The 16421-nt window shown below is 40.5% G+C and overlaps 1 protein-coding gene across 3 annotated transcripts in view; it reads right to left on the bottom strand.

Annotated features, from left to right (window-relative positions):
- Nucleotides 1-16421, bottom strand: part of DZIP1 (DAZ interacting zinc finger protein 1) — an 86090-nt gene that overhangs the window by 22615 nt on the left and 47054 nt on the right. For 2 of the 3 annotated variants that reach the window (XM_084636265.1, XM_084636266.1), the window contains exons 11-12: nt 6323-6382; nt 2299-2444 (exon numbers count right to left, since the gene is read on the bottom strand). In XM_084636265.1, coding sequence (XP_084492391.1) covers nt 2299-2444; nt 6323-6382 — 206 coding nt within the window. The remainder of the gene's footprint in view (nt 1-2298; nt 2445-6322; nt 6383-16421) is intronic. The other variant, XM_084636267.1, reaches the window with a different exon arrangement.

Here is a 16421-nt window from a genome sequence, read left to right on the forward strand (position 1 = left end):
GGGAATAAAACTGGGCTGGCTTTAAGTTTGTTGTAGGATTTCAAGGATCATTCAGTTTAGTTTCTCTTAAAAGGCCACCACAAGTGTCACACCTACCAAGATGAAGAATCCAGTGCTCAGTGAGAGCTTTAGCTTGGCCCCAATCAGTGCTTGGCTAATCCTTGGCACTGGAAGGAGGCAGAAGATTCAGTTTCTTCTTCACTGTACTACAATAGCCTCTACACGTTGGGAGGAGAGTGGGGAAAATGCCTTCAGAGCTCAGACTATGCCTCTTTGTGACTGCCTGCAGCAGGGCAAGGAAGGGCTCTAACCAGCTTAGTTCTTTGGCCAGTGAGGATGAGGCCTGGGTTACACAGTTTTAGTACTGATATAACTATGATAGGGGTATGACTTTTTTTTAATACTGATAGTTACTAGTGTAAACAGTTATACTGGAATAAAGATGTCTTATACTAGTGTAGCTTATTCCCTTTTCTGTACAAGAGCAAGCTATACTGGTATAAGCACATTTATAACTATACCGGTATAGTTAAAGTGGTACAATTTGTGTGTGTAGGCAAGGCCGAAGTGCTAGAAGATTGTGGGAAACTGAGAACCTGTTCTTCCTCAGGGGTGCTAGACATAAGTTACTATCTAGCAATGAAGTGTGAGCTGATTGAGATAAGCAGGGGAGCAACAAAGGGGAACCTACTCCAGGAATCAGATGAACTCATTCTAGGTGGGGACCAAGAATGGCAGGTTAAAAAAATATGAGGTGAGGAGATACATCAAAATGCTGGGGACCCTGAAAAATCCCAGGATGGCAGAGGCATGCAGGGGAAGAGAGAGAAGTTAACTGTCTGCAATTCAGATTGCACTGGCAGTCACTGTAATCCTCAATCAATTAAACAATGCTGGCAGCCAAAAGAAAGTCAGAAACAAAATATCTGCCTAAAATTTTTGAAACTCCTTCCACCTACACAAATTTAAATCCAATCCCCTTTCCCAGAGACAAAAGTGAAACTGAGGTCCCAAGACAAGAGAAAGATTTTGTACTTGAGGACGGATGCGTGGTCCTTAGACTTTCTGCTAAAGCATTCAGTGACAGAGGAGCACAAGGAGAACAAAGTGGATGTAAAGTAAGGGCCAATTCTCAAAGCAGCCCCAGGGACAAAGAGGAAGAAGACTAAGCCATATGTGAAATCTTCAATTTATAAGATCTAACTTGAAGAAAGGGGAGACCCTCAGTTGTGAGGCACAACTAGGGTGATCAGATAGCAAGTGTGAAAAATTGGGACTTGTGTGTGTGTGTGTGTGTGTGTAAGTAACAGGGTCCTATGAGAGAGGGGTAATAGGATCCTATATAAGATAAACCCCATAGTATCAGGACAGTCCCAAGAATATGAAGGCATCTTGTCACCCGAGGCACAACTGCACCAAGGCAGCTCCAGATTGATCCTTGAAGGAATCTTGAATCCAAGCAGACACTGCCTTGGATGTCGCTGCCTGAATTGTAGTCAAGGAGCACTTGCATTGTGGCAAGTACTAGATCTAAGGTTTTATTTGAGAACCCCATATCACTTAACCTTATGATAAAAATAAGTTATTTATGAGTATTATAGTAGTATTAGTGAAGTTTGGACAACTGGAGAGAAGTTAGCCCTGGAATATACATGTTAAACTACCAATACATACATACTGGTTCTGATTTTTCTTTATCACAGGGAAAAAAGATTAAAAGCATTGTGACAGGGTGTATCAGGCGCTTTGAGGCCCCCTGCTGGAGGCCTTGCAGTCCTACCACACCCTGCCGCAAGAAAGGAGCAATGAAGGTGGGTCCTCCAGGCCCACCTACAAATGCTGCAAGGAAGCAGCTAATCAGAGCACAGCCGACAGTTTGCCTCCTGCACCCAAACTCCCTCCCAGAGCCTGACCAACGAGAGGAAAGAGTGCAGGATCACACCCAGCCAACAGGATGCACTTACAAGAGGTGAGTACACCCTGTCATAAGCATTATTGTGGGGAGTACATATCAGAACATCATAAAAACACCCACTATAACTTCCCTATAGGAACTACGAAAACATCCAACCTTCAATTAGTGGGCATTAAAGATAAAATACATGATCTTGAGGATGAGGGGACATTTCACACTGGTTTCTAGCAACCACCTCTGGCTGACAGGGAGAGTGTCCTTCCTCTCAGGGGTGATATTTGGACATAATGGTCATTGACAGTTGTGGTAGGGAAGTGAAAAAAGGTGGGACAAAGGACCTTCTCCACCACTTAATGAAAAATAATCATTTAAAATAACCTTACTGCTTTAATTCCCAAGGATTCCAACTTCTCCACCAGGGTCTGCTCCAAAACTGTTCGTAATTCTTTAGTTAATGAAGGATTAGTCTTCAAAGCATTTATTAAATGTTGCTTACTTCTGCCTATTTTGCGTTCATTTTTTTCTATTTCTGTAATATGATAGGAAAATTACATTCAAAAGGTATATTTTTAAAATGCAAAGTATCAAAACACAGGATGAGACAAAAAGACAAAACTGAACCATGCATTTTTTATAACAATATACATATGTGTATGATATTTTCTTTGGGTAGTGGTATTTTGTCTGCTCAATGCTGCCTTTTTCTTTTAACAAAATCTGGAACTAATTTACAGAAACATAGATCTACTTAGAATCCATTACTTATATAAACTTTAAGCAGTCACTCTCTCTTGATTGACAATGCTTTTTCATACTATATCTATGTTTTAAAGATAGAAGCATGAATATGGAACTATGGAGAGTAGTGTATGAACTTCTGGGAAAGGAAAATTATTTTGTGATAATTAAGTTCTCTGAAAGTAATATTTGAGGACAAAGCCAAACTCTGTGTCATGTCTACTAGCTTGTCATATTTCCAATCAGAAATTTTTCTCATCTCATTCGGAGCTCCCCAAACATTAAAACATTCTCCAATAAGGCATCAGGTAATAGCTCTCTCTTAACCTTTGGAAGTGAAAAGGTAAATTTAAATATGTTAGTAAGTACAAAAATATGGTCTGAATTATCAAATTAACAGAACACACATGATAAATATTGCATGTCTTAAAATCCCCCAGACCTGAATACAGGATTTTTTTTTTCCTTTGAGGGCTGATGGCATCACACACACTTAAAGTAGGAAAGGTAGTTATATTTTTCATTCTTGCACTAGATGTCATTGAGACTCTTGCAGGAGAAATACAAACATCCTCAAATCAGACCCTGGCAGATAAGTAAAAGATTAAGGGCTAGATTTTCCAAGGTCCTACATGGCCACACAAAGGAGTTAAAGGAAGCAAAGCTCCCCCACCTGCCAGAAATGTAAAACCTGCCTGGATTGTGGCTTTGGCACAACAGGAACATAACTGGAAACTTGTGACCTTCCCTGTGACCGAGTGGGAGGGGACCATGGCACCTACCTCCATCCTGCACTGGCCAACAATGCTGATAGGGCATTCGAGTGGAGCATATAACACCCCAAGAAGGGATATAATAGCATAGCTATGTACTACCCCATAGAAAGGACCATGCCTCAAGGAGCAATTCAGCCCTTTCTGATTTTTCATATGTTTTATTTTAAAATAGACTTGTCATTATTGTCATTTTTGAACCTTATTTATTAAAAACATTTGATTCAATTTAGCTTTCACATTTTCTCCACTGAAAATACTGATTTTTAAAAGAGCCATACAACTATCAGCAAACCTTTAAAATTACGATGTAACAATACAGTGATGCTTGGTGTCAGCGTTATAATTTGTGGGTCAGGCGTTTTCCCATAGATGACAGTACTGGTAAAATACAAAATACATAATTTGGTTTAAATGTGCAAAGGAATCAATTTGGACTATAAACTAAATGCAAGATTTTCAAAGGTGAGCAGTGACTTTGGCTGCCCAACATGAGACATCTTAAGGGGCCTGATTTTCAGTGGTGGTTGCTGAGCACTTTCTGCAACTCGGGTTCCTTTAAGGTGGCTCAGGCTTGGCAATCAAAAGTTGAGGCACTTAAAATCATTAGTTACTTCTGAAAATCTTGCCCTAAATGCATGTGAAACTGCAGCTAGTAGAAAAATTAATTTACAAAACGCTACTTTTGATAATTTAGAGAACAGTATTTTATACTCACCTTGCTTGTTATTCAATCTTATTTAATAATTTTATATTTGATCTTTTCCTCAATAATTTATTCTGAATCCCTTTGTTTCTGTATTAATATTGTTTCTTAAAAGTATTCATTAACTTGCTGTTACTGTGGCTTAGAGCTATTTGTTCCTTTCTGATGTCTGAATGGAAACTTTGTAAGCCATAAAAAACAAAAATCTTTTAGGTACACTGCATAATTAGGGAATGGAAAACCACAAAAAGTCTGCAAATTGTAAATTATTTCAAATCCTTGTTTAAACTTCTTGTTTGCTTCAATTTTCAGTTCTTCTGGTATTCTCTGTGGACTCATTGTCACAGGAACTTGCTGAAGCCAAGAACTCAGAACGATTCAAAAAGGGACTGGACGTTTATAGGGGAGTTAGAGTATCCACAATTGTTGTAAATAATTAAAAAAATTGGAAGGGATACTAACATCACGGTTCAACAATTAAACCAATCTCTAACTGAGATGAGGATTATATTTATTGTGGATGGCAGATTTCCCCAAATCTTCCCACTGTGGGGTTCTCACACTTTCCTCTGAAATATCTGGTGTTAACAATTGTCAGAGAGGATACTGGACTAGATGAACCTTGAGTCTGATACTGTCAGGCAATTTCTATGTTCCTCTCGAAAAGTAATCTTTATGCCCAGCAATTTTCATACTCTCCCACACAGATGTCTGTGACTGAAAACAAGAACATACTGACCTTTCTGTCTTTTCAGACTGTCCTCTTTCTTCGTTTTTAGTATTGCAAGATGTGCTTTTGGGCAGATCAAAGGAATCAAGAATAATTGGTCAAGATAGAAGATCTTTTATTGGACCAACTTCTATTCGTGACAGAGAAAAACTTTCAAGCTTTCACAGAAGTCCAGACCTGAAGAAGAGCTCTGTGTAAGCTCGAAAGCTTGTCTCTCTGACCAGCAGAAGTTAGTCCAATAAAAGATATTACTTCACCCACCTTGTCTCTCTAATATCCTGGGATTGACATGACTACAACAACACAGCATATAAGATAGAAGATAGCAGACAGGAGCAGCAGATGGACTCAGAGAAAGGAAGGAGAAAATGCAAGCGAGCTCTACTAAAAATGGGTGAGGGCAGCTGGTTTCCTTGGAAAATCTCTCACTGAAGCATTGTACAGAAGTATTAACATTTTTCACATCATATCTTTTCCCTCAGGATTTAAACTGATTGCTTGTGAGGGTCAAGAAGGATTTTTCCTTTAATGTACAGTTCTGCAAAACTGTCTGTGTATTAAATATGCAATATGACATGAGAGAGAAGGTGTTGCCTTCCTCTGAAATATCAGGTACTGGCCAGTGCCAGGGGCAGGATACCATACTAGGTGTTTGTTCTAGCATGGTAAATCCTAGGGCCCTGATTCTCCACTTATCCAAGCTGCACTCAGATGGAGTGGAGGAGCTGCCACAGACAGTGCGGTTTGGTACGATAATTCAGAGTTGCTTAGGCCTGGCTCAAGTTAGTGCTCCACAGGAGCAGCCCTCACTTCACTAATTGCAAAAAGTCTCTGGGGTCTTAGGACAGTAGAGGATGGGGCACCTCAGAGCTCAACTCCACCACCAATCTCCCATTTCCCATCCTGCTCACTCCTCACCCCCCCATTACCTTACGCAGAGGGTAGAAAAGTTATTAATATAGAAGGCAGCAGCACTGCCCTCACCAGATTTAAACCTCTGGAGAGTTCCCCTCCATGAACCATCACTGGCAACTTTAAGCTTATGCAAAGTGATCTTAGCAAACCAGAGAACATTGCCTTATGATCTATTATTAATTAATCTGATACTAGGTTATTTTGGTTAGTTAGTATTGATGTTTTACAAATATACAAAGAGCTTCATAAGAATGTATTCATTTGTGTAAAACTAAAATATCCAGATACCTAGAGAGATGTATGGAATATGCTTATTGCATAATTTTTTCGATCCCCATCAGACTATACTGAATCTGGATAGAGAAATTATATTTTACAAGCATCCACAACAAATGGGATAGTCATACATCTTGCTCAAATTACATAAAGCATGTTCGAAACTACGGATAAATATTGTAGGTATCAAACAATGTTATCCATTTTTATTTTCAAATAAAATGTTTACAAGTAATGCCTACTACATTTTTGACTGATCCCATCATTACCTTTTTCCTCTTCTGAAAGCTCCTCTATGGGCTCCAGCATATGCACCAAGAGTGCCTTTTCTAATAATGAGGAAAAATAGGAATAGCAGACAAACAGGATAGAAAATGGTCAAGATCGAGGTCCAAAAGGGGAAGTTATGCAAAAGAATACATGGAGATGTCATTTTTGCTTCCCCCCCCCGACTGCTGATAACCTACCTCACAGATCCAAAAACTGATGGCCCTATTCAATGTGACTGTTCATAGTAGCAAACATTACATTTGGTAGGATAGGGACCTAATACAATAATTACTTAATTTCTGATTGAGCTGCTTCTTAATTTAGATGTTACAATTGCCAAGTATAAAATGCACTGCAACAATGTAACAAAGTTTATTTGCAGTCGATATGCTAGTAAGGGTTTACAAAAAGAAAATGTAAATAGCAAGATGCATTAGTCCAAACACAGAAGTCCTCAAAAACATAATGCAAAAAAAATGTATAAATGAGTATAGTTAATTAAATTGGAGAAATATTAATTTCCCAATGTGTACATCCAAACAGGGGAAGAAGTTTTATAGACAAATGCAAAAAGACAAGGGTTGAAATCATGGCCCCATTGGAATCAGTGACAAAATTCACATTGACCTCAGTGTAGCCAGGATCTCACCCAGGGTCCCTGCCTAAAGCAGTTTATAAAGTGTCCTCATTTCGTCTGATGAACATGGTGCTCCCACAACAAACTGAAGTGATTCTTCCAAAGATGGACAGATTTCACTTGCATCCTCCTGCCTATGAAAAGTTTTACACAAATTAGGCCAGGTCACAGTATTTTTTTTAATATTATAGATTTTAAAATATTACATTATCTAATTTAATAAGAGAAGTAGGAGGGCATTATGTTTTTGAGGACTTCTGTGTTTGGACTAATGCATCTTGCTATTTACATTTTTACTGGTTAGAAATATATTCTGTAAAATATGAGTATTCACACTGCATTAACTAAGTTCTTACTTAAACACAAATGGGAACCTCTGTTCTCCCATTCTTAATAGTCAAAAGATAAAGTAATTAGGTTATTTATCTTAACAGGTTTTGCTGTATTTGCTTATATTTTGGTATCAGTGCATGGATTTTTTTAATAGGTATTAATTTAGGGGCAAATCTGCCCCTGCCTCCACAAAAGGTCCCCTAGCACCAGAACTGGTTGTTCCACTGCATAAGTAGGGGGAGTGGAGGAGGAGAACTTCACTTTAAGGCAAATATCCCTGTTCCCTCATGGTTCCTGCATATCAGGGAGCAGAAGGCAGATGGAGATATGCTAGGCCACAGGTGGGCAAGGGGAAGGGTGTGACTGGGGTCATAAAAGACACATCTATTACACAAACCCTCCAAACCTCTCTCTGTGGAGGGGTTGGGTGAGGTGCTGTACAGGCTTCTGAAGATGCTTCAATAAGGTAGCTACTCTTCCCCTGCTCCCTAACTCTAAGGATGTGTCCAGCCCCTGACCTGGTTACTCACACAGAGAACTAGATTTGAGATTTACCCCTTAATTTGGCTCCCATATAATCTGCAACAAATCACAATCACTGAGAAAGCTTCTTACCTACTGTACTGCCACAGGATGAGAACGTGATTCCACAGACAGTATACTTCACAAGACCACTTAAAAGCAAAACTCTGCTGAGAGATTGCTTGGCCAGAAGCCTACTTTGCTGGCTAGCACTTGTTGGAATCTGCTACTGAGCTAGTTACTGTGTAATTGGATTAAAATGTCCTCATAATGTCTATACTTTCCTAAATGCAATCTGCTTAAGTGTTTCATGTCATCATGACACAATGCCTTGTCAGGTAGTTAGACTGTAACAGGCAATCCCAATTCCCAGCATCCAGGGTTTAAAATAATCTGCCACTCTACTATATGGCTACCTGTTTCTCCCTCTCAGTATACTAGAATAGCTTTGAAGTTAAAATCAACAATATATGCAATTGTAACAGTGGTGAAAGCCATAAACCTAACTGCGCTATCCATAGCATCTTTGGTCATTCATTGCTGACACCAGAGATCAAACCCTGCATGGTGGTAGAGAGGGGAGTTGGGGTGGGGAGGGGAGGAAGAAACAAACAAAAAAAACAAAACAAAACAAAAAGTATTTCTCTTTGAGATAAGCTCTCCTTTGGACACTGGTGTGCACAAGTTTTAAGAAAAAAAAGCAAACTCTATTACATAAACATAGAATCCAATATAAGAAAACATGAGTTGATCTGTATTGGGGGTAGCCGTGTTAGTGTGTATCCACAAAAACAACAAGGAGTCCGGAGGCACCTTAAAGACTAACAGATTTATCTGAGTTGATCTGCAACTCAGCCTTCTAACAAATGGGTGTGAGATCAGCCTGCTCACAAATGTTTCCTCTCTGATTACCAAAGAGAAACAAAGTTATCTGGGTCCCTTTTGAGTGCCTGATTGGGCCCCTCAGCTCCACATATTTACTCACCGAGACCCAGTACATCTGTGTGAAATCTAAAGAAAGGGCTAACTGTATGTTTGCTGGGAATAAGGTAGTGTCTCTAAACCAAGTCTCAGACACTGGCACAAACTTTTTCCCTCAAAAATTATAAATATTTGTTGGAGAAGCACTTGAATTAATTCAGCGTCCCCATCTTCACCCCATCACAATAAATATGCCCCTTAATTAAATGCAGTTTTGATTGTTATAAGTTTAGTTAAAAAACTAAAAAAAAACCTTTCCTGCACCAAAATAAAAAAGTCTAACTCCACCATATCACCTAGGCAAAAAGGAGGAGGATTTTGCAATATTCCCTGGAATCATGGGTAAATCAAGTTACAGAGTCAAAGACCCTCCCCACCACTGAAAACATTCTGTCGTTAAAACCCTACCCCTGATTTTAAATCTGTAGCCTATCAGGAAGTGCATTCCAAGATAATTTCAGTGCGCAAGATGGAACATAGAGAGGCAGTCTCAGAGAACAAGAACTTACACCATGCTGAGCTTTGCAGATCACCTTGAATTGCACCAGAAAACAAAACTGGAAGTCAGTTCAGTTGACATAATACGCGCCCGGAGAGAAGCATCTCTTCATTCAGCCATATTCTGCACTAGCTGAGGTTTCTGATTGGTCTCACAATTGAGTTATATTTCAGTAATCCAAATGTGTGGGTGTTGATCACAAATGTATGGATAACTGTAGTGAGGTTTGCATCTAAAAATAAGATTATAATTTCTCCCAAGTAAAGAACATAAAAGGACACTTGGCTGTTTCTTCTTGGAAATCCAGAGACCAGCTGGGATCCAACAGGGCTTCTACACTGCAAACTGTGTTAACATAACTTCCTCCACTGAGGGAGAAGAAAATCAAAGCTGAAAAATATAAGCAGCATAAAAAAAAAGTTTCCAATATGATTCTTTGAAAGATCTACACTTCACAGATTAGAATGAGCTTTCTGATTCAGCATCCAGAAGTGCAGGTAAATCCCACAATGGACTTTTTCTAAATAACACCTCAAGACTGACCAAAATAAAATCAAATCAAGCTTTAGGGATACAATTAGCTTAGAAAGAGGTGAACTGAACCTCCGGAAAATTCTGCCAGTTGAACAAAAAAGAAAAAATAAAGCCCATTATTCTACTAAAGAAAAACTTAGAACAAAAATTCAGATGGAAATTCTGAGTAGTCTGCTGAATAGCCAGTTATTGAAAACTGATCATTTCCAGAAGAAAATCAAACGTGGGAAAGAAAAGTTAGCAGTCACAATTCAAATGCTAACTTTTGAAAATGTCTTTCTCTCCAGCTGAATGCAGAACTAAAGACTCCTGCCTTTAGCACATATTGGCTTTGAAAATTTTTTGAAACTTCATACAGATTATCAGGGACTATTAGAAAAAAACCTGAAAGGTCTATTTTTAGACTCAAAGGATTCCTCATATGAAGGACATTGCAGTTTTGCACAAACTAACTGTAGCTCATAACAACTTGCACAAACTAACTGTAAACTAACTATAATTGTTACTAATTGCAATTTGTACAAACTAACCTCCATAATAAGTGAGCAGTGTGATCAGTAGTAGATGGTGTTCTGTGATTATATCAAAATGCAAGAGTATACCTGCTCTTGATGACTTCTAGAACCATGTAACTGTATTCTTTTGTGTCCTCCCAACTGTTCTCCTTTGCAACTTTTTTTTTTTATTTTATTTTATTTTATTTTTTGTGGGAGTTACCAGATATAAAGGATGCCTAAGTTTCTTCACTGGACAGTTACCACTAAAAGAAAAAAAATAGACTCATGTTTCAGAGGGATAAATACCAGGGAGAGAGAGGGGTTATTTAAGTTAAGCACCAATGCAGACACGAACAAATGGATATAAACTGGCCATCAACAAGTTTAGGCTCGAAATTAGGTGAAGGTTTCTAACCATCAGAGGAGTGAAGTTCTGGAACAGCCTTGCAAGGGGAGCAGTGAGGGGGGGGGGAAACCTGACTTGCTTCAAGACTCCTATGAATTCCAGCTGTTGCATGGGGTCAAAGTGGACTTATGGGTATTTAGTTGTAAACCTAGTTATAGGAATAGATCTATAGCAGGGGTAGGCAACCTATGGCACATGTGCCAAAGGTGGCAAGCAAGCTGATTTTCAGTGGCACTCACACTGCCCGGGTCCTGGCCACTGATCCGGTGGGGGGCTCTGCATTTAAATTTAATTTTAAATGAAGCTACTTAAACATTTTAAAAACCTTATTTACTTTATATAACTAAACTATTATAACTAAACTAAACTATTGTATGTATTATAAACTTATAGAAAGAGACCTTCTAAAAACGTTAAAATGTAGCACTGGCATGCGAAACCTTAAATTAGAGTGAATAAATGAAGACTCAGCACACCACTTCTGAACGGTTGCTGACCCCTGATCGATAGTCTTTCATGTGTCTCTAAAGGCATCGGTGAAGGTATGTGCTTTGAGCAAACAATCGTCTAGATACTGAAATTGGGGGGGAGGGATAGCTCAGTGGTTTGAGCATTGGCCTGCTAAACCCAGTGTTGTGAGTTCAATCCTTGAGGGGGCCATTTAGGGATGTGGGGCAAAAATTGGGAATTGGTCCTGCTTTGAGCAGGGGGTTGGACTAGATGTCCTCCTGAGGTCCCTTCCAACCCTGATATTCTATGATTCTATGAAATAACAAAATGCCTTGTTTGCGAAGGTGCCTCACTAGCACAAAAAGAACGTTCAAGAACACCCTCGGTACCAAAGATAGACCATATGGGAACACTTTGTATTGGAAATTATCTTGACCCAGAGTGAACCTTAGGAAGCTCCTGAGGGATGGGTGGATTGTGATATGAAAGTAATTGTCTTGTAGATCAAGGGCCGAGAACCTGTCCCCGTGGTAAAGAGATGGGTTTACTGCTGCCATGGTAACCATCTTGAAACGTCGTATTTTTACAAATTTGTTGAGTGCCCTTAGATCCAGAATGGGTCTCCAATCACCTTTCTTTTTCTGTATCAGGAAGTATTTGGAATAGAAACACTTCCCTCTGTGCTGGGTGCAAACTGGTTCTACAGCACTTAGTTTTAGGAGGTAGTTTGTTTCCTCGCATAAAAGGTGCTCATGAGACAGGTCCCTGACGAAGGATGGGGGAAGGGGGGGTCAGGGGGGTATGAGGAGGGAGGTAAAGTAGATTGAATATCCCTGTGTAATGATCTCTAGTACCCACTTGTCTGAGGTTATACACTCCCAGTTTTGATAAAAAGGAGTATGGCGGTCGCCAAATTGGTGGAGATGTTTGTGTTGTTGTAGCAAATGAGACTGAGGTAACTCAGGGCCTTGACCAGCACATCAAAATTGTTGTTTGGATGTAGAAGTTTGTGATGTCGATTACTGTGGGCCAGTCAGTCTCCATTTTTGTAATCTCTGCTTCTTCCTTTGAGGATCATAATGTCTTTGGAGAGGAGGAAAGTAAGTAGGCTGGGATCTCTGTGCTGTCTGGTACTTACTAGGTCGTCTTCTTTGGGCAGGAGTGTAAATACCCAGAGAATGTAATGTGGCCCTAGAATCTTTTAATGTGTGGAGGGATTCATTCGTTCTTTGTGCAAACAATTTAGATCCCTCAAAAGGGAAAGCCAGAGAAATGAAGCCAAGATGCTCTCCTTGTGACAACTGCCAGGGAGATGGAATCAGCAGCAATATGTGCAGTATCCAGAGATGCCTGTAATGCTGTCCTTGCAAGGAGCTGACCCTCAGCAACGATTGCCTGGAATTGCTTTTTCTGATGCCACAGGAGGTGTTCAATAAAGGCATTTAATTTAGAATAATTCGTAGGGTCACATTTTGCCCTGAGGGCTTGATAGTTAACGATCCTAAATTGTAGGGCTGCTGAAGAATAGGATTTATTTCCAAATAAATCCAGTCACTTCCAGTCCTTATCGTACAGGTGTCATTTTAACATGGTGTTGTCTGCCATGTTCATTAACAGTGTCAACAACCAATAAATTTGGGGAAGGGTGAGAAAATAGTAAGTCCCCGTCTTTAGAGGGCACATAATATTTTTGTCCACCTTTTTGCACATCGGGGGTATTGTGGTTGGTGTCTGCCATATAGTTTTCACTGGATCAAGCAGCACTTCGTCGATGGGGAGTGCAATCTTTGTTGATGATGACATCTACAGGATGTCTAGCAATTTATGCTGTGACTCTGACTTCTTCAAGAGGGATTTGCAGGGAATCCACTACCTTCTTAAAGAGGTCTTGAAATTGTTTGAAGTTGTCTGCTGTAGCTGGTGCGGGAGGCATGCCTGTGTAATCAGGAGATGATGAAGAAATGTTGGTCACTGGAGTATCTCCTCCTGTTCCTCAAAGGACTTCTCTTGAGGATCAGGAGACCTGGCTATTGAAGTTGAAGGACATCGCCTTCCTTTATCCTTATGGGTGATGCTGGAGGTCCTCGAAAATTATTGTCTATATGCCACCCCAGGGTCCCAGTATGGCCACTGAGGTGATGGAAAGGGCATCGAAGGGTATCCATATCAACTGGGTGGGTCTCTTCTACTCTGGTGGTAGATTGAAGGTACCTAAGCTCCCTGGTGTTGTAATGGAGAACTTGGGACAGAAACCGAGTATAGGTCATCCCCATCATCTTCCCTGTAGTTGCCTGATGGGGTGGCACAGTCATGGATGGTGGAGTAGAATGTCTCAGTACTGAATGTAAGTCCAGGGATGTAGACATATTCATACCGTGCTTATGTTGGTGCCTAGTAAGGTTATGGACTGTGCCGGGGACCTCTTTCTCTTGGCTGATTCCCTACTTGGGGAACTTGTGGCCTGCTTTTACAAGATTTCCTAAAATGAATCCAAGGATTTCCTCTTTGAAGTCATTGGATAGTATTCAGACTGATCCCATCAACATCATTGGATCGGTCTCAATGGGGACTGCTGTCCATGGGAAGTCCCAGGCCTAGGGTTGGAGGCTAGTGGGAGTGAGTTTTCCATCATAAGCAGTCTTAATTTTAGCACATGGCTCTTTCTGGTTCTGGATTTTAATTTGAGACAAAACATGCACTTCTGAGACACGTGTGCCTCTCCGAGGCGGTGAATGCAGCGGGAACGGCCATCAGTGACAGGAATGGCTTCCCGACAGGAAAGGCAGCGTTTAAGCCCAGGAGAGCCAGGCTTTTCTTTTTTTAGGGTTCACTTCCCAAATGGAAAGAACTAGGGGGAAGCTAATTTACACTCAGGAGATTAAAAAAAAAATAGTTTGCCTGTTGAATAGTTACAAAATGAAAAGAGAAGAAGGTATTATTAACATTAACTAATAAAAGTTTTATTACTACTATGGAAAATGAGTAAGAAGAATCTCTGTCAATGGCTTCTGCTAAGGTTACGCCTCAGGCCAGGGCAGTGGAGAAGGAACTGAGGGCGGTTTGCCCTCACAGTGCTATATAGCAGCAAAACAGAGCACGAGACAGGGAGAAGGCATGTGTGGGCCAAATGGACACTGCTACCAAAAATTTCCAGTCTGAGGCACAGGGACATGAAGACATCTAGAGTGGAGCAACCATAGGAACACTACTTGAAGAAGTACCAAGGAAAGCATAGTTAAGATTGCAGGGGCATGGGCCCATGCAACCCTAATTCTGCCTCTTTCAGCAATGCCCCAATATGTCCCGTTAGCACACATACCTTTACTATGCCAGTCCTACAGCTGTGGACATGAACAAGCTCTTCACATCCTTTTACAGTCCATTCACTCTCACCTACAAGACTCCATCTAACACTATTAAATGATAAAAAATGGAAAAAAAGGTTGCCCACACTACCTTCCCTCTGTTTCCCCCAGAACAGGCAATAGCCAATGGGAATTATCTGAATACACTCCAGGTGCACTAAGGGTGTCAGGTGTACCTACACCAGTTGTTCTCAATCTATTATATATATACACACACACACACACATATACACATACTACCTGTATGTATACACACACTACCTGTATGGTCCTGAGGATGTCACATGGGCCATGGGTGCTGACTGGGCCACAGGTTAAGAACCACTGACCTACACTAAATGTTGGAGGCAGTAGCTGGTAAAGGTGTGTTTGTGTTATGAGGACATATGTGGATTATTTTGAGGTGTGTGACAGAGCTGTGATTATAAAATGAGAAGATCTGTTTAACATCCTTCCATATGAGCAAGCAAAAGAAAGAGCTGTATGTGTACCTTCAGGATGTTATGTAATTAGCAGGGCACAGAGGTTATACTAGAAAGGGTACTATCGGTAGGAAGCTGGGAAATGAGAGCAATCAAAGCATTTATTATCTTAATGCAATTTAGGTAAACAGCGTGTGATCAGTGTCTGGTGTAGCTGTACTGAATGGTGGAGAAAGTAGTGAGTTCTGCTTGGTAGAGGTGTGTTTGTGAGATCTGTAGATTACTCTGAGGTGTGTGACGAGTTGTGATTGTGATAGGAGGAGATCTGTTTTTCACCCTCTCGTGTGTAAGGAGAGGAAAGGGAACAGGTGCCTGAATACCTTTAAGGTGCAGTATGCATCATTTCTATGATGAATTGTGTAAGTTATATCAGTAGCAGGCCTTGGTGCTTTTATGACAAAAGGATATAGTCAGCAGTGAGGTGGAATATAAGAAGATTCTAAAGCTTTAATGATGGTTAAATGAAATTGTAGGTTCAGATGGTATCCTGTATAAAATATACACCAGGAATAAGGCCCAGCCCATTTTTGCCCAAGTGAATTATTGCAATCTCTTGTAGATCATGACCAGTTAAGATATTGCAGAGTGGACAAAACATGATGCCAGTGCAGGCCACCTCTCTCCACCCAATCAGCCTGTGGACAGTAATCCCCATGTCATGATGCCTTGCTCTCCTGCAAATTTCTGTAACTTTGTGACCCAGGAATCACCCAGAAACCACACACTGAAAACCCTGGCAGCATATTTCCCTGAGCAGTCAAGGTACCTGCACTATCAGTTCCAAAACTGTGCGCTATGTATCTGCGAACACCACATTAATCTGTCCTGAGATCAGGATGTAGCCACTTGTGGCCTGCCCCACCAGGGGCTAGTAAAATATAGATTTTCTCAAACAACCAGTCCAAGGTTTACCTACCGTCCATCCTTATTTCCTGCCCCTTCTGCAACCACAACCCCCTGTCTCCTATCCTGCCCCACCTCCCCACACAAAGTCTTCTGCCTTTGGTTCCTTCCCACCTGATATAACAAATATTTTGGGTAGACCAGCTGCTGACTATTTTGCAGAGCTCTCAGTAAACCTCCTCATACAATAAAAACATATTTTAACAGAAACTACTTGTAGCAAGAAACATTATTAAATCTTTACTGCAGAGCTGTACAAAGGTTTGGACAAGAAACATCAATGAAGGGGTGTTCACTAGGGGAAACGGCATTAGCAACGCACTTGAATACCCAGAGAAGCATAAGGTGGCTGCTCAGAAGCCATCTCACTTTTTTTTTTCTTTGTTGAGGCATGCGCAGGGTAATCCTTCCAGACTACACATCTATACAAGTGAAGAAGTGAACACATTCTTAAATACAATTCACAATTTGGGTGCCCCAAAGGCTTAG

This window comes from Lepidochelys olivacea, assembly GCF_965140295.1.
Source record: "Lepidochelys olivacea isolate rLepOli2 genome assembly, chromosome: 1".
Classification (NCBI taxonomy): domain Eukaryota; kingdom Metazoa; phylum Chordata; order Testudines; family Cheloniidae; genus Lepidochelys; species Lepidochelys olivacea.